This window comes from Carassius carassius, chromosome 49, assembly GCF_963082965.1.
Source record: "Carassius carassius chromosome 49, fCarCar2.1, whole genome shotgun sequence".
Lineage (NCBI taxonomy): Eukaryota > Metazoa > Chordata > Actinopteri > Cypriniformes > Cyprinidae > Carassius > Carassius carassius.
The window spans coordinates 13,810,478-13,828,967 of NC_081803.1; the positions used below are offsets into that span (position 1 = coordinate 13,810,478).

General features: G+C 41.9%; 1 protein-coding gene across 3 annotated transcripts; it reads right to left on the reverse strand.

Annotated features, from left to right (window-relative positions):
• Nucleotides 1–4,063: 4,063 nt before the first annotated feature.
• LOC132132499 (fasciculation and elongation protein zeta-1-like) lies at nt 4,064–17,472 on the reverse strand. Of its 3 annotated transcripts, none has more exons than XM_059544896.1 (10): nt 17,199–17,472; nt 15,203–15,554; nt 13,658–13,709; nt 12,635–12,721; nt 12,020–12,185; nt 11,311–11,585; nt 5,904–5,984; nt 5,716–5,791; nt 5,526–5,591; nt 4,064–4,921 (listed from the first exon to the last, which is right to left on the reverse strand). In XM_059544896.1, exons 2-10 carry the CDS (start codon nt 15,517–15,519, stop codon nt 4,905–4,907), a joined length of 1,137 nt encoding a protein of 378 aa, XP_059400879.1. In that variant the 5' UTR covers nt 15,520–15,554; nt 17,199–17,472; the 3' UTR covers nt 4,064–4,904. The 3 variants fall into 3 exon arrangements, with proteins under 3 accessions (XP_059400879.1, XP_059400878.1, XP_059400877.1); XM_059544895.1 differs by having other exon boundaries at nt 13,658–13,757; nt 15,203–15,551; nt 17,199–17,471; XM_059544894.1 differs by having other exon boundaries at nt 13,658–13,757; nt 17,199–17,471.
• Between the last annotated feature and the right edge of the window lie 1,018 nt (nt 17,473–18,490).

Below are 18,490 nucleotides of genomic sequence, written 5' to 3' on the forward strand. Positions count from 1 at the left end.
AGAAGGAAAGGAACTGCTCATGATACAAAGCATACCACCTCATCAGTGAAGCATGGCGGTGGTAGTGTCATGGCGTGGGCATGCATGGCTGCCAATGGAACTGGTTCTCTTGTATTTATTGATGATGTGACTGCTGACAAAAGCAGCAGGATGAATTCTGAAGTGTTTCGGGCAATATTATCTGCTCATATTCAGCCAAATGCTTCAGAACTCATTGGACGGTGCTTCACGGTGCAGATGGACAATGACCCGAAGCATACTGTGAAAGCAACCAAAGAGTTTTTTAAGGGAAAGAAGTGGAATGTTATGCAATGGCCAAGTCAATCACCTGACCTGAATCCGATTGAGCATGCATTTCACTTGCTGAAGACAAAACTGAAGGGAAAATGCCCCAAGAACAAGCAGGAACTGAAGACAGTTGCAGTAGAGGCCTGGCAGAGCATCACCAGGGATGAAACCCAACGTCTGGTGATGTCTATGCGTTCCAGACTTCAGGCTGTAATTGACTGCAAAGGATTTGCAATCAAGTATTAAAAAGTGAAAGTTTGATTTTATGATTGTTAATCTGTCCCATTACTTTTGGTCCCTTAAAAAGTGGGAGGCACATATACAAACTGTTGTAATTCCTACACCGTTCACCTGATTTGGATGTAAATACCCTCAAATTAAAGCTGAAAGTCTGCAGTTAAAGCACATCTTGTTCGTTTCATTTCAAATCCATTGTGGTGGTGTATAGAGCCAAAAAGATTAGAATTGTGTCGATGTCCCAATATTTATGGACCTGACTGTATATATATATATGTGTATGGATGTGTTTATATATAATATGATTTTTTTAGCAAATATATGTAAAGATGCTCAGTTTGTTTTATAGTATTTACAATTCAAAGTATTACAGAAAAGCCCCTTATCTCTCTAAAGTGGAACTTGTTACATGGTTGACAAAAAGACACTGAGCTGGAGCTATTCACTTTTTTCACTTAATTTTATTTGTTCTTTTTTGTTGTTACTGCTTTACTGATTGTTCTTTTGCAATCTAAAGATGCTAACTTTCCTTGATAAAAAAAAAAACAAAACAAATGAAAGGTCTATTCCACACTACTCCTCATGAATAAATGTTTACATATGTCTAATGCACGTCCGATCAGTCAACCTTAAGCCTGGAACACACCAAGCCGACGCCGATGAACTAGCGCTGATGAAAGCCAACTGTGTTGTCGCCTCGCGTCGGGGTAAAATGCTGCACTTGAACACACGAGAGAACTACTGCCGACTGTTAGGTAGAATGCGCGTTCTGCGCCTGCGTGTAAATGAGACAACTGTCTATTTCTGCAGATATATTCGTCTATATTTGTCATTCATAAAGGGAAACTGACGCTGCCGGCTGAAGTTATACAGACCGTAAACAAAGCAGCGCGTGCTTACTATTTTGAATATTAATCCTGCTAAACACTTTCTTTATTCCACTCCTCTCGTGTTAATATTGAAATATTCGCCAAGGAACAATCAGGTAAGATGACATATCATTAGAACAGGCTCTATCTGTACCGTTTTTACTTTGCTCGCGGTTTTGCTATTATTCTCGTCCACTGACTCGTTCACTAAGCTGAACAGCCAATCAGAGTTCCCTCTTTCACCCACTACCCCGACGCCGATTCAACATGTCGAATCGGCAGAAGAAAAGCCGACGAGGACCAATTTCAGCCGACGGTGCGGAACAAAAACTGCCCGACGGCCGACCGTCGGCTTGGTGTGTTCCAGGCATTATTTTGCAATGTGGAAGTAAGATATTTTGTTTGAATGGCTGCAACCCAGTCTTATGTTAAAATGAAGGGGGACCGCATACGTTTTCATAGAAGCATCTGTTAAGGGGAATGTCAAGGACATGAATTAAAATCTGGCATCAAGTTGCTATATTTGCCTTTAAATGTTTTTTGGCTAAATATTTAGAAATCTGTGTTGTTATCTCTTAGAGATGTGTGGTAGCTTTTCAATTTAGAAGTGAATTTGGCAGTAGCTTAATTTATATGGTGTTTTTGTACCAAATAATGATGATATTTGAAATATGTTGTATTAAACATGTAAACTATAATTATAAACATTCCTTTACCTTACTGTAAATAAGGTATTTATTTCTCATTCAAGGTGTGTGGTCATAATTTCACAGCAAATAAGTTCAAGATTTTTCTGAAACACTGGATACACAAAAACAAATAGTTCCTGTTCAATGATTGTTGATGTGGGGCAAAATAGTTTTCCTTGTCATTCCTATCAGCATTGTTCCAGAGTACTGCTAATGCTACTACAGTTAGAGCTGACAAATTCCTAACAAAACGAATGGTTTCTTAAGAAATATGACAGGCAGACAGGCTGCAGATGTAGGTCATAAGAGTAAAAGATCAAGTTACCAAGGAAAGAAATGCACCATGGAAACATGAACTCAAAATGGATTTATTTTCTTAATGCACGTCACTGGTTTTACTCAGAAATGTGTCATATTACAGAAGTAAAATGGGTTGCAAATGGCAGTTGATGGCCACTTTATGTATACCAGACCATAAAATAAATCTCAATCTGTAAGTATTCCAAATCATGTTGTATTTTTTTACCACCTTTTTCAAAAATGCTTTATAAACAACTGCTGTATTTTTTTAAGTATGTTGTATTGTATGTATTCAACAGTGCTATTGACTGTTTTTCAAACACAATCTATTTTACTTTATTTCATTGGAAAATGTTTTATTGGCTATACCCATGTCAGTCTTTTTGTCATCTACTGACTGGACAACCTCAAACTGTTCTCTATAGGTAATTTGTTGTATAGACATGAAAACACTTTGTATTCATATTTTTTATTAAAAGAAACTGGCTGTAAAAATGCAGTATGTTCATTTACGAGGAAATATAGTTGTAATATAATGCAGAGTCCGAAATTTAGCATCACATATATTTTTGTCATCATTCATATATTTTGTATGATGTTTAACACCGTGGTTCCCAACCTTTTTCAACTCGCGGCCCACACAACCAAACACATATGTTTGTGCGGCCCACTGCAAAAAAATGAAATATTGTTGGGTTAATAACTTGTACTCAGAGGCTAGATTGTTAACTGTCCTTATTGAATGAACTGACAATGAACAGAAAATAACTCTGGCTGGCACCGCTCAGCAAAGCGGGAAAACCAGATCCAGGCAGAGCTCGGCAGTGGGTAGACAGTCAGCGGAGCAAGCAGTCAGGAGGAAACATGTTGACAACCATTTAGGTATGGATGTTTGAAGTTGTTGTTCTGTAGCATAAGCAGCAAAAATATCTGCGGTTTATTCTTAAACCAATCAGCGAGCTTGAATAGTGGAAGCATAGTTACAGTTTAATATTTATTTTTGTTATTTAATTATATATATGAAATTATATTATGTAATGACTTAGACGATTTTTACATATATTAACAATATTATTATTTCTTTTAAAATCACTGGTTGAAAACCACTGGTTTAACATATGTATTTTGATAGTTTTTTGCGTTTATTGACTCACAATGACTTATTTTTATTCTAATGCTAATTAATGAGTAAATTAATGCACAATGAAATCAGTGGTGCGTGCGCATATTTTTTCGGCGCTTTCCGTTGGAAAGTGGAAAGAAGACTTGCTTTAAAAAGAGAGCAGAAGGTAAGATAGCTACTATTAAAACTACTGTTTTAAGACATTTCTTGTGACCCATTGTTAATAATACTTGGAAAAGATGATCTAACGCGTTACGTAATAAAAAAAGACCGCAAGCTGTGTAACATTTTAGTCAGGGTCAGACTCAGTAATGGCTAAAATAGCCTAATATACAAGCTAACGTGACTGGTGCGACATTCAAAATTAGCAAAACATGTATACCTCTGGTTTTGTGCGTTTTCTAACATTTGCTATATTTCATAAATTGTTTTTAGACGACACAAAACATCTAAGGCTGTTGCAAACAAGCTAAGTGTTTGATGAATTGTAAAGACCTGCATGATATGACTGACCTCCAGTGGATAGTTGCGGTATTATAAAGAAACAGTCATTCAGGTTTTCACAGGGTTTGACATTTATTGGAATTATAACTCAGCAATACTTCACATTCCTCCATGTCCCTTAGTAAATAAGAAATATATACATAAAGATGTAAGCACAACGCATGAATAAAAGTTCTGTTAAGCAAAACAAAACAAAAAAAGGTTTTATTAGACAAATGGATGGTCAAAGAAACCACATTATGTTGAACTGTATATTTCATACACAGGATGAAAAAAAATCTCAGGTTACCAAAATAAGAAAAAAATTCTCCCTATAACTTGGCATTAATGTAGAACACTAAACATGCTTGCCACATGAAGTGAAGTCACAATACTAAAACGGCAAAAACAGAAATTATGGATGGATTATTTTTTTAAATGTGTTCTCGAATCAATTCATCTACGCCTTAATAAGATTGTGAATAATGCCCTTCTCATCATCACCTGTGTTCAGAACGGATGTGAATGATTGAGTAGTATGTAAAATGCCTTATGTTAGGCGTATATTTAAAAATAAAAATATTACCTGATTGTAGTTAAACCGATTATAGTTCACCTGTTACCCTTACACGTTCCATATGGCTATTGGCCCAAAGTAACGCACGTAGTAGAAAACATGTAAAGCACCAGGCGCTGTGGAAGGAAACCTTGTGGATATGTGAATACAGGAAGGGCCGTGAGATGAGCAAGGTCAAAGGTCATTAGATAAGCAAGAGAAGGATGGTTAGATGTTCAGGGTCCCTCGCTGATACTGAATAAGGGAGCTCATGCAGCTGGGCTGGAGAACTGAGAGAAGACGAACAAAGACACCCGACCTATCCACAGTCTCACCATCAGCATGTCACGCTCAGGACTTTAGGTAGGACACAGAACTGCAGGATGGAGACGTGATATTGTGTTCTTGGTCTCAACACTACTAAATGTCTGTGCATGTACTTCAGATGCATTTATATACTGTATTATACATTGTTATTATAGTTCATTAAATGTAAAGCCATAAAAAACTGAAATCTAATAAAATATTAAAAAATTTCAACTTATTTAATTTCAGCTAGTTGCCAAAGCAACATTTCTCATTTCATTTAGTTTTACTTGATGCACTAAAATAACTAAAACTGAAATAAAACTTAATAAATACTATATAGCCATATCAAAAAAAAAAAACTAATTGAAAAACTCAGTGATACTACAGTAATGCAGGTGAGTTATTTATGAGAATATTTAGAGGAGAACAGTGATATTCTGTGAATCCAGCTATTGAATAAAATTGAGATAGAAATATACATTATCAAAAAACTGTTTTCCATGTATAACCTATTTCAGAGCCACAGTTAGTTTCTCTAAAATTTCAGAATAAATAATAATATTATCTAAAAATGATGACAGCTAAAAACCCCATAACCTAACAAAACCATTTAAAACATCATTAAAAAATTATAATAATACAAAATTATTGTGGTAGATAGTGGTGGATACCTTTTAATATATAGTCCGTCAGGAGGGTCGGGACCTTCTCACTGTCTTCTTTCATGGCACAAAGAACTGAAAAAAAAAATCAGTTGTATTAATGGTCACTATTATCTTTTCCTTTGATGCCCTAAATTTGTTAAGTATTAAATTAATATAAGCAAATATTACTATTATTAGTGCAGTTCAGTACACTTACTTTTTGTGAGCATTTGCAAGTCATCCACAGATGGAGGAGCCCCTTTTTTCTCATATGGGATGACTGTGTTTAGGTACTGTCGAACATACATATGAAAAAATTATCAGAAAGAGTACACAAATCAGATCTTATTCCTGCATATATATGCAAGTTTAGTTCAGAACATTAGCTGAAATGCTCCTCCTTACCTGTCGTTCTGTCCCTGAGGTCCCAAAGGTCTGTCTGATGCCTGTCTGCAGGATGTTGGAAAGACCCTCCATGCTGAAGCGCTGGAAAAATGTAAACATCAAATATTAGTAAGTGCCAGAGACTTCCACTCAGATTCTGTAAAGCACACATCCTTCACCAAACTAGAGAAAACAGCTGGTAGAATTCAACTGGGGAAATCATCTAGAAATGATGAAAACAAAAATGATCTCATAATTAAGTATCAGCAAATTATTAAATGCATATATAACAATAAATATTATAATATCCGTTCTTACATTATACTTACTGTACATCATAATGTTGTGATGCCATTTATTTAAGCTTTTGAAAGTATTGTTTTTATTTCTATTATGTTTTATTTGCATGTTTTGAGGGTTCATATATATATATATATATATATATATAAATATATATATATATATAAATATATATATATATATATATATATATATATATATATATATATATATATATATATATATATATATATATATATATATATTGTGACGCGTGGCCCGAGCTCTCATCAGTGTCGCCCTGGAAACTGAGCAGGCACACCTGCACCTGCTCATTACAGGGAGAGCGGTCACAGCTGCAGCCCATCAGGAGCGGGCTTTATAAGCAGCGTCGATGAACACAGAGGTGAGAGATGTCTCCAAAGGACTCAGCTAACAATTCTCTGTGTTTCCCCTCCAGACAGCAGCGTGTGACCGCCAGCCCGCTAAGGACACGGACCTCACGGACCCACACAGCACTGCGCACCAAAGGAGGAAGAGAAGGCTGAGCACTGAGCACCGGAAACCCCTCACATTGGCTATTTTTCTCTACATCACCTCAATAAAATCCACCCTTCGGGGAACTTACCTTGATCCTCGTGTCGTGTGCTTCTTCACCCCGTCACACTGGTGGAGAATGTGGGCATTGCAGTGAAGAAGTCACCGACCAGGATCCCACTACATCCCTATCACCGTTCACTTGGTTTATTGACGGACGTTTTTTTTCCCGGGCTTGTTTTCTCACGTCCCCTTCCTGTTTCCCCAGGTGGCGCTCCTCCCCCAACTATGGAGGATCTGTTAAAGCACCTCACCGAGGTGAGCATCCGCCAGCAACAGATTATGGAGCACAAGTCCTCCCGACAAGGGGAAACGGAACGAGAGCTCGCCGCCCTCCGCATGGCGGCCGCCCCGCGAACTCCGCTACCTGACCCCCGAGCCCAGGCTACCCAACTCATCCCAAAAATGACGGCGCATGATGTCGTCGAGACATTCCTTCAGATCTTCGAGGCGATCGCCGTCCGGGAGGCGTGGCCCAGGGACGAGTGGGCATGGATCGTGGCACCGTTGCTGACGGGAGAAGCGCAAGGGGAGTACTTCATGCTTACCCCCGAGCGGAGCGGCTCTTACGAAGAATTGAAGAAGGAAATCTTGGGGTGGGTTGGACTGTCACCCATTAGTGTCGCCCAGCTATTTCACGACTGGTCCTACAACCCACTGCGGCCTGCCCGTGCACAAGTGACCGACCTCTCATGCCTCGCCCAACATTGGCTACTGGCCGGGGGTCCCACCGCACACCAGGTAGCGGAGCGCGTTGTAGTGAACCGCCTTCTACAGGCCCTTCCCCGCCCTCTCAGGCAGGCGGCCGGTATGCGGAACCCCACCAACATCGACGAGCTGGTTGAGGCCATCGAGCTGGCGAAGGCCACCCAACACCAGAAGGCTGGGGAGCGAGCAACGCCTTTTCCCCGAAGGGTGGTCCAGAAGCGACGCGCACCGGAGGGCACCCAGCGACCAGTCGGCAAGCCGGCGGTTCCCGGGCCACAGGATGAACCCATGCCCACCGAAGCCCCTCACTCCTCTGGACACGCTTGGCTGGCAGGCTGCACCGTCCACACGGAAACTCCGAAGCGAGCCCCACGGGCGAAAGTGAAGATAAATGGCCGGCCGGTCCTCGCCCTCCTCGATTCAGGCAGCGCGGTCACCCTTGTCCGGCCAACTGTCCTTCCTCCACTGCCGGAACCCAAAGCCAAACTGCCCATCACCTGTGTCCACTGCGATACTACAGAGGTACCGGCACGGCGCGTCACTATTACGGTGCACCCTGGTGCCTGGCTGGTGGAAGTCAGGATCGTCAAGGATCTGCCTGTACCGGTCCTCCTCACAACAACTGTCCCACCTGTCAGCGGACGTCGCCACGTACCCCTCCCCCAGCCCGCTGATTCCGCTGCCCATCATTGAGGTGCCCTTCGAGCGGATAGGAATGGACCTAGTGGGGCCGCTGCCAAAATCCGCCCGGGACACAAACACATCCTGGTCATCCTGGACTACGCCACCCGCCACCCTGAGGCCATCCCACTCCACAAAGCCACAGCGAAAGCCATTGCCCAGGAGCTCTTCCTCTTGAGTAGTCGGGTCGGCCTACCATCCCAGATACTGACTGACCAGGGCACCCCCTTCATGTCCCGGGTGATGACTGACCTCCGCAAGCTCCTCCAAATAAAACAGCTCCGCACCACCGTATACCACCTGCAAACGGACGGCCTGGTCGAACGCTTCAACCAAACCCTGAAGCAAATGCTTCGGAGAGTGGCTGCGGAGAACAAGCGCGACTGGGACAAGATGCAGTCCTATGTCCTGTTCGGCATCCGGGAGGTACCGCAGGCGTCCACCGGGTTTACCCCTTTCGAGCTCCTTTTCGGCCGGCAGCCCCGCGGCCTGCTTGATGTCGCCAGAGAAGCCTGGGAACAGCAGCCGGCCGTCCACCGCTCCACCATCGAGCACGTCCGGGAGATGCGGGAGAGGATTGACAGGGTCATTTCCATCGTCCAGGAGCACCTTGCCAAAGCACAGCAGGCCCAGCAACGACATTACAACAGGGCGGCCCAGCCACGGGAGTTCCAACCTGGAGACCACGTCATGGTCCTAGTCCCCACTGCCGCCTGTAAATTTGTGGCCAGCTGGCAAGGACCCTATACTGTTACGGAAAGGATCGGCCCTGTCACCTACCGGGTCCGGCAGCCTGGACGACGCAGAGAGGACCAACTATACCACGTGAACCTTCTGAAGCGCTGGGTCGGGTCCAGGCCCCAGCTTGCAGCCCTAGCTCAGCAACCTCCCTTGGCTGTGGACATGGACCTCTCGGCCGCCCAAAAGATGGAGCTGCAACACCTGGTCAGTCAGTTCACCGATGTGTTCTCTCCGCACGATATCCCCACAGCACCCGGAGTGATCGTCCGGCAACGGCCCTATCGTGTTCCGAATCTCGGCGCCACGCCATTGAGGAGGAGGTACAGGAAATGTTGAGGTTAGGAACCATCGAACCATCACGCAGCCCTTGGTCCAGCCCCATCGTCATGGTTCCAAAGCCCGATGGCACCTTCCGCCTGAATGAAGTCTCGGAGTTTGACGGCTACCCAATGCCGCGGGTGGACGAACTCGCCTAGGAAGGGCCCGGTATATCTCAACTCTTGACCTCACCAAGGGCTACTGGCAGGTCACCCTAACGGAGCAGGCCAGGCCGAAGACGGCATTCTCGACCCGTAGTGGCCACTGGCAATACCGGGTCCTACCCTTCGGCCTGCATGGGGCTCCCGCCACCTTCCAGCGGCTTATGGAAATCCACCTGCAGCCCCACCAGGCCTACGCCGCCGCCTACCTAGATGATGTGGTCATACACTCCGAGACTTGGGAGGACCACCTAGAGCGGCTGCGGAAGTTGCTGTCGAAACTTCGCCGGGCTGGGCTGACCGCCAACCCCTGTAGGTGTCACATGACCCTCACCGAAGCCAAGTACCTCGGCTACCAAGTGGGCCGCGGCCTCATTCGACCCCAGGAGAAGAAGGTGGCGGTGATCCTCTCCGCGCCACAGCCCACCACCCAAACGCAGGTATGGGCCTTCTTGGGGTTGGCGGGTTACTACCGCTGGTTTATTCCTAACTTCTCCTCCTTAGCCTCTCCCCTGACAGACCTGACCAGGAAGGGGCAGCCGGAGAAGGTCTCATGGAACCCGGAAACGGAGAGCGCGTTCCAGGGCATGAAGGCCGCCCTCACCTCCGAGCCCATGCTCAATCGCCCCTTCCTGTTGCAAACGGATGCATCCGATACCGGGTTGGGAGCCGTCCTCTCCCAGGTCCTTGACGGTGAGGAACACCCGGTCATCTATATCAGCCGGAAGCTGACCTCAGCGGAGCGATGGTATGCGACCGTCAAGAAGGAAGCACTGCCCATCAAGTGGGCAGTCCTGGAGCTCCGCTACTACCTCCTCGGCCACCAGTTCACCCTGATTACAGACCACGCCCCTCTACAGTGGATGGCCCGAGGGAAGGACACCAACGCCAGGGTGACTCGGTGGTTCCTCGCGCTCCAGGACTTCCACTTCACCATACAACATCGAGCGGGGATGGCCAACGCGAAACGCCGACGGTCTCTCAAGGATATGGTCAGCTTTCGCAGGTCTGTCAGGTTCCAATCCCCACCCTCCCCCAGTTTCCCCACTTCTCCACATGGACAGAACGACGCTTAGCGGGGGGGAGTGTGGCCCGTGCTCTCATCAGCATCGCCCTGGAAACAGAGCAGGCACACCTACGGGCTGAGCGGTCACAGCTGCAGCCCATCAGGAGTGGGCTTTATAAGCAGCGTCGACGAACGCAGAGGTGAGAGATGTCTCCAAAAGACTCAGCTAACAATTCTCTGTGTTTCCCCTCCAGACAGCAGCGTGTGACCACCAGTCCGCTAAGGACACGGACCTCACGGACCCACACAGCACTGCGCACCGAAGGAGGAAGAGATGGCTGAGCACTGAGCACCGGAAACCCCTCACGTTGGCTATTTTTCCCTACATCACCTCAATAAAATCCACCCTTCGGGGAACTTACCTTGATCCTTGTGTCATGTGCTTCTTCACCCCGTCACAATCATCTTAACAAATATTAATTAAAAAATAAAAGTAGTAGCCATTTATCAATTATCAGCCATGACATACAATACAATAATCCTAAGCTTCTGAGTTCAGGAAAAAAGTGTAGAGAATTTAATGCATTTAATAATAATATATTAAATCTGAGCTTCACAATTTGCCGCACTTACTAACTCAAGCCACTGTGTACAAAATAACTCAAGTGATCAACTCATCCCTGTGAGAACATGAAGGATGAGGACGCAGAGATGCAGTCCTAGCAGGATGTAATGAAATCACAGCGGCATTACTGTAAGAGGAAGCTGGTATTGCCTTCACAGATCATACTGAAGGGGAATGCTTCCTCTGCTCTTCCAGTAAGTGCTTAGTGCAGCTGAAGAGTAATGGGCCAAGAACCATTAACCAAAGAGAGAGCTGTCTGTGCATGAGTCTGAATGGAGGTAAACAACATGCTGTTCGTATCAACACACATACTTTTGCAGGCATGCCCCCAGTCTTCTCGGAGCGGGCAGATCCTTGTAGACTCATGGCTTTGTCCTTACGCCTGCGCTTGCTCAGCTCCCTTTGCTCCTTCTGTCTGTTCTGGACCTCCATCAGAGCTGTGATGAAGGTATTCTTCACCTCCTTCTCAAACTCCAGCTCATCCCTCCAGGCCAGCTGGGCCACCAGTTCCTCCGAATACTCTCGTATCGACGCCTCCATTCGACACAAGATGTCAAGCAGCGCCGAGCTTGGCATCAGCCTCAGACCTACATAACAAACATTCAGTTTAAAAAGACTTGATCAAAGCGAGCAACACTTGACTTTCACACTGTGATAATGTAACGTTTCTTTAGTGTTGTTCTATTTTTCATTGGCTTTTACTCTATTGCATCTTTGGTTTCAAAAACATGATCTGTTTCATCTGTCCATGGGATGAAGAAATGCTGAAACAACATAGCTTAAAATAGAAACTTTCCCTATATACTCGATAGGCACCTGTTTAGTATCCTAGGGAGCATGTTTGTATTGACCTTGATCTTGATCTTTTGCTGACAGACATCATAGACATCATGAACTGTATTTGTCAGTTACATTTAAAGCAGTATTTGTTCATCATTAGGTTCATCTGAAGATTCATAAAAAGCTTAAAAAGTCATCCTGAGGTTCACATATATGAATTAACTGCAGGTTAGACGAGCACCTTCATAGGAGCAGTTGTTGTTGGAGGCCTGAGACAGCATGCGGATCTCCTCCAGTAGAGAGGGACTGCTTATAGAGGAAGACACCCCGATATCATCCTCCTCCTCTTCCTCTGTCTCTCCAGGATCTGGTGAGTTTTCCATCATCTCCACAATCTCCTCAATCACCTGGTGAGAGAATAAATGACAGATGTCAGGGGGCGTTTAAACAATTTTGAGGACACAACAAAACTGTAGCTTTGAATATTAGCTTTGTATGCAATGAATGAATAAATATAGCACACTGGATTTTAAATATAGCATAGCTTTAAAGCTAGGTTACTGTTCAAGCGTGAACCTGCTCGATGTACAAATACAGAATTAGGCTAAATGATCAACCGTTAGTATCACAAAATACTGGCACAGTAATTTATTAACCTTTTGATGCATAAATTGTTAAATAACAAAAGGCAAAAATAATCCTGTCCTATAAACAGCATATAATCATTCTATATATATATTTATAAATGTACTTTTTTTTTTTGACCAGTGCAACACATTTGTTTATATTGTGTAAAAAGAAAACAGACAAAAATCTACATTTTTCTTAAAAGGCATCTGGAAAATGTTATGCTCACCTGATCAGCTGTAATAAGAGGTTCTTCACTCAGACAGCTGGCATTGTCATTCTTCTCGTTCATCTCATCCTCTTCTTTTTCGTGGATCTTTAAAACCAAGACAAATATGTAAATGAAAAGCTTCTCAACATGTTTAGTAGCACCTGTCATATCAAAATTACAAGCTCCATATAGTTTCATTACACTCATTGGTAATGTGTTGAACAGAGTGCATTCAAACGTTATCTTTGCACTTCTTCTGAAATGCATTGATGTACAAAAGAGTCTTGACTAAACTAGTCAAAAGCTAGCATTAGATTACATCATTTAACTATTAAATATTAACTAATTAACTAACATCTGACCAGTTGCATTAGTTTGTAATTAGTGCAATATTGTGTAAAGACTGTAACTGACTCATCTAGCATGGTGACAAAATATAAAATAGAATACAGAAATGCCAATTAGTCATGAACATTATATTTAGAGCTTCTGTGGGATTTTTTGTTGTGTCTAAACTGTTTATTGCAAAGCTTGTGACAGTCTGATTGCCAGAGAAAGTAGATCAGGTTGGGTTTTTGGCTCCGAGTGTATGTATCTGCCATCCATTTGGCATAAATATACACACCACACCCTGAATCAAGAGGGCGAAGCTGTACTCTCATATAGTGCGGCAGTCATTTGCTCAGAGGAAATAAATGCCTTTTCAGTGAAGGAGAAAGATATTCCAAGATCTTTCAAGAAAATATATATAAATAGTATTTATTGATATTAACCAAATAATAATATTAATACCAGGGATAATCTAGTAATACCATTGTATGATAAAATTCATATTATAATGTTAAATTACTAAAAAATAATGTAATATAATCATATAAGTATCAAAATAAAAATTTGTGTCTGCATTGGTAAAAATATTGTTGTCCCTAACATGTTATTGTACTCTTAACTTATAGTCATGTTCTGTAACACTAATCAGTAACCTTGCAGTGTAGTGTCATGTCAACACCATGAATGTTATCAGAGCAGAGCAGCATTTACCTCTTGGTCTGAGAGGTTGCCGTTCAGTGTTTCTGAGGTGGGGTCGTCCCAGCTGGACACAGAGGAGGGGATGTAGTTGTCAGTCAGAGCATCCCACACGCTACAAAAACACATGCATGGACATTTATATGCACAACGTTCCAACCGACACACAATGAAAATGGAACAAATGAGACATTCGTTCACACAAAAAATGAATAATACAATCTTTAACAACACCTTTAATAAGCCCTAACTTCATTAACTGAGGAATTTAATTTATATGTATCAATTACGATTTGTTAGCACTGAGAAATATAGAGCATTAGTTTTATGTGCATTTGTGCACCTGTTTATTTTAAGATGTTCTAAGTAGCTGGTTTGCATGTTTATATAACTGGGCTAGTGACAATGCTTTCTTTCTCTTTTCTATGTATTAATCTACATATTGAAATTACTCTCTACACTTTGTGCCTCTGTCTAGTAATCCAGGGAACAAGTGGCCATTCAAAGTGTGCTGATCCTCTGAGGGCACACAGACACAAGACTACCAGCCTCTATTCCAGCCCTGCAACAACACCAAACTGGTACAGACTCATCGTCTACCCATATGCCATTGTCAGAATGAGTTTAATTTCTGTTTGCTGTCTGGAGATCTTAAAAGGCAACATCTTATCTAGAATATTTACTAACCACAGATAAAATAAAAATACTGAGAACTGCAGCAGGCTGGTTTCTTTAATTCGTCAGATGCACAGCCACAGGCTGATTTCTAGCGCAGGGACAGATTTGTGTCTGAATACAAGCCAAGAACAAAAGCCACAGGCAATGAGAACACATCACAGTGGGAAGCGCAGAAAAATAACATGCTAACAAATCATAAATGAACTGCATATTTACAGCACAAACTATGAGAGTAATGAGCAAGATGCTCAAATACTGGAAAACCCAGTGACGTTCATTTTTATCTCTTGCAAGGCTACAAAAAGGATAAAACATTTTGATTTCAATCTCATTTTGTAATTTTTATGCTCTTTTTTTATTTTCTCACTAATGTTTGTGTATATATTTGCCATTACAGTCTAAATCAGTGATGATGTTTGGACTGTTTTAAATCAACAATTAAGTGCGCTATATTTAAAACAAGGGATTTTTTTGCGAGAGGCAGATTTGACGGCAGAGAGAGAATGGTGACAGGCTGCCAGCACAGACAAGTCAAGACAAAAAAAGCACCGAGGCGTATAAAAATTTGCTGAATAATTCACGGCCAAACCGTGGACACACGCACACAGACAGGCTCTGGTGATGGACAAATGGTATTTTTATACAGTTTGATTGGCAGGCCAGTTGGCAAGGATGTCAGACATGTCCTCACTTTTGATTGGCAGAGAGACAGCCTGGATGGGGATATTTATCAGCACAGTAATAACAGTATACATGCTAGATTCTTTTGGTGGTGCAAAAACGTGATGCTAAATGCATCAAACTTCATACAAAATTCATTAATTAATCTAGCTATATTTATTTACTTTATATATATAAGGAGTGGAGCAGAAACAATCTTACTCTTCATCTTGAAGCCTCTCCTCATCCTCCTCGGCGTGTGATTGGTTGCGAACAGGTGCCAGACCTTCTGTCTTGGTGTTGTAATTGTGGAAGCACACGTTCAGCTTCTCGTCAAATTCATTGACGAGGTCCTCCATGGACTTGAAGCTCATCATCTCAGAGAAGTTCTCCAGCTCTGAGAACTCTTCACGGCACAGCGGGGCCAGAGGAATGGTTTTGTGAGGCCTGCAGGAAGGCTGCTCGGGTTCGAGCTCGTCCATCTTGCAGGGCCGCAGATCCTCGAATTCCTCATCCAGGCATACCAGAGGGGCTTCCATCCTGATGCCCTCTTGATCACACGTGGAGGTTGCTGCTGCAACAGTCCCTAATTAAAAATATGATTATTGTCAGTGTATCATTCAACATCTCAAATCCGCATCTAAAACATAAAATGCAGATTTAAAATTTTGAGTAATTCAAATAGATTTTTCACTTCTCAGCTAAAACTTTATTTGAATATGAAACATTATATAACAGCAATGGCTTCTTCAGAGACAAGAACATTTTGTGAGGCTTTTTTAACTATGAAAATTTGTACTATGAAATACAGTTTTTCCCAGATGACATCTCATTAAATGAATTACCTTCTTTTCCACTAAGCGAGCAGGGAACAGGAATGACTGCATTTTACTCAAGCAGCGTGAAAGTAGTTGTGTTTAATTTGCATGGTGGTTGCTTCAGCAGAACCTTTGGGATTTCTCCTTGGGATTTTTTATCCCTATTTAATGAATTAAGGGACTGTGAGGCAGCCAGAGTCAACCTGCAATTAAAGCTAATTCTAATCCACTTTTTCAAACATGAAAAAAATAACACTGTATGTAGAAATATAAATATAAGCTTTTTTCTGCAATTATTACTGGCTACTATTATTACTGTTTCTAGGCAAAAATACATCTTGTTATATTCTGATTCACCCAAAATAAATGCTTTTTACATTATGTTCAGCTCAAGATGACTTCTATAAATATTTGCTCTTTATTAAAATTAACCTTTAGTTCCTGCATCCTTTTTCGGCCTGTCTGACAGTTTCCATGAATGAGCTCTACAGGCTTTATCAGGCATTACATCAGGCTAAAAGGCTGCAGGATAGAAATCCATTTAAGACAGGCTTGCATAAGCTTTAACCCCAACATTACATTAGTCAGCAAAGTTTCATTCCACTATTACACTATATTATTTTACCCTAGTATGTATGTGTCTGTCTGTACTATGTCAGAATCAAGGGAATGACTTTTTCACCTCATGGTTTTTGGCTACTGTTTGATTTGTTTATCCACCATATAATTCTGTGCCTATGGCCAAAACCCATTCAAAAAACAAAGCACAGAGGTAATTCAATGTTACAGTGATAAAGAACTGTCCCTCATTCACAATTCCTGAGTAAGGGGTGGGATTGAGCAGGAATGTAAATAGCATATTGACTGACCATGGAATAGAACACTTTTGCTGTGGGACCCCTGCTGAGAATGATATCATCTAAATGTGCATCACATTCATATTTATCACTGTGCTGAAAAATGCAAGAGATATTTCTCAAACACATTACTTAGAAGATAAATTTGGACCACAGTATGAATTGTGAGTGCCAGTTAACAGTGCTTGTGGCAGGTGCGCCCTATATTGTGAAATATGAAAATGAACACAACTATGTCAAGGTAAGATTAATCGATGAGCCATGATGGGAAGAAATATGGCGGATATAGGTCAAACCATGTGGATTTGAAAATATTATTTTTAATTATCTAAATGGAAGAACAATATTCAAATTGTGCAATACAAAAATAACAATTATATATTCTTTCTAGAAATATGTGCAGAATGAAAATGGGAAAAAAGGGATGGATGCAGAACGGATGGAGATCAAACTTACCCCATTTCCCAGTGGGAATAATGGGAAAACAATGGCGGGATGGAGACGGAGTGATGGAGGTGAGAGAAAGAGAGAGGAACAAATTACCTGCAGAAGAATCTCTCCTTGTGTATCTGGGTAGAAACAGCCCCTCCTATTCCAATATAGTCAGAGAGAAACCACCATCAGCAAATCTTGGTCAGGATGAAACAACAGCAGACACAATCATTCCCATCACACACACAGAAGCTCCGTGTCGTGATGGCCTCTGTTCTAGTCCACGGCGTCTTGTCTAAGCCAGTCAAGACTCAGAGTGTTGTTTTCTGAGCATTAGCAGCAGCCGTCCTCTCCTGTTCCACGGAGTCTGCGCATTGCTACGGCAACTGACGGAATCATCCACCTCACTGCCCCTCCCCCTTCTGCTCCTCTCCTCATGCACCTCACTCTCTCCGCCCCTTACCCCTCCCGCTCCCTTTCTCTCAATCTGCCATAAGCCAAATCCCTCCATATTCATGAGGAAGGGGAAAAAATAGTGAGAGGTAATGGAGAGAAGCTGTTCTGGGGCTTTAGTCACACCTTGAACTCGCTTGTCATCGGCCACATCAGGGGTCTCTTGGCAGTATCCCCTTCTCATTATCCCTCAAAGCATGCTCAAGGGATTTTCAATGAGGAGGCCTTCCTAACAACAACATGTAATGCCAGTTACTTACTGTCAAGTCATTCCTATTGAAATGAAAGCTATAAATTTGCCAAGATTACAGTATTTTAATAATGTTGTAAGGTCATATAGAGTGATAGTATAGCATAGTAGGGTCCAAAAGTCTGAGACGACTAGTGAAAATGCTTCTATATTGTATTTATATATATATATATATATATATATATATATATATATATATATAAATTACAAGTAATGTTATTGGTATAACAATTTAAGTTCAAATTAACACATTGTCAAATGTTACAAATTTGGTAATTTGATTAGTGACCTATAGAATGTTGTCAACATTTGTTTGTTTAAATAACGTAATATCAGTTAGTGGAGGATTTTAATTGTTCATACTCATCTTCCCTAGTTTTACATTTAGATCAAATGTGTTAAATACACTAACAATTTAATACTTTTAAATATAATATTTTGCTAATCTTCTGCTTTTTATTTATTTAAACAAAATAGGATAGAATTTTAATAATATGCTGTTTATCAGTTATCGGACATTACATGAAAATAATTATGATAACACTCTACAGTAAGGTTTCATAACATTAGAACTAATAATGAACAGTACTTCTACAGTATTTATTAATCTTAGTTCATATATTTTTCAAATCAAAAGTTGTATCTGTTGAATACGCTGTTTCCAGCTAGATTTGTCTGACTCAGTAGACAATCCAGCGAG

Coding starts and splice junctions, on each gene's coding strand:
- LOC132132499 (XM_059544895.1), bottom strand. CDS start 15,519: ATGGAAGCCCCTCTGGTATGCCTGGATGAGGAATTCGAGGATCTGCGG. Junction 13,758..15,202: donor GAGAGGCTTCAAGATGAAGA/GTAAGATTGTTT, acceptor GTGTTTTTGTAG/CGTGTGGGATGCTCTGACTG. Junction 11,586..12,019: donor CAACAACTGCTCCTATGAAG/GTGCTCGTCTAA, acceptor TTTGTTATGTAG/GTCTGAGGCTGATGCCAAGC.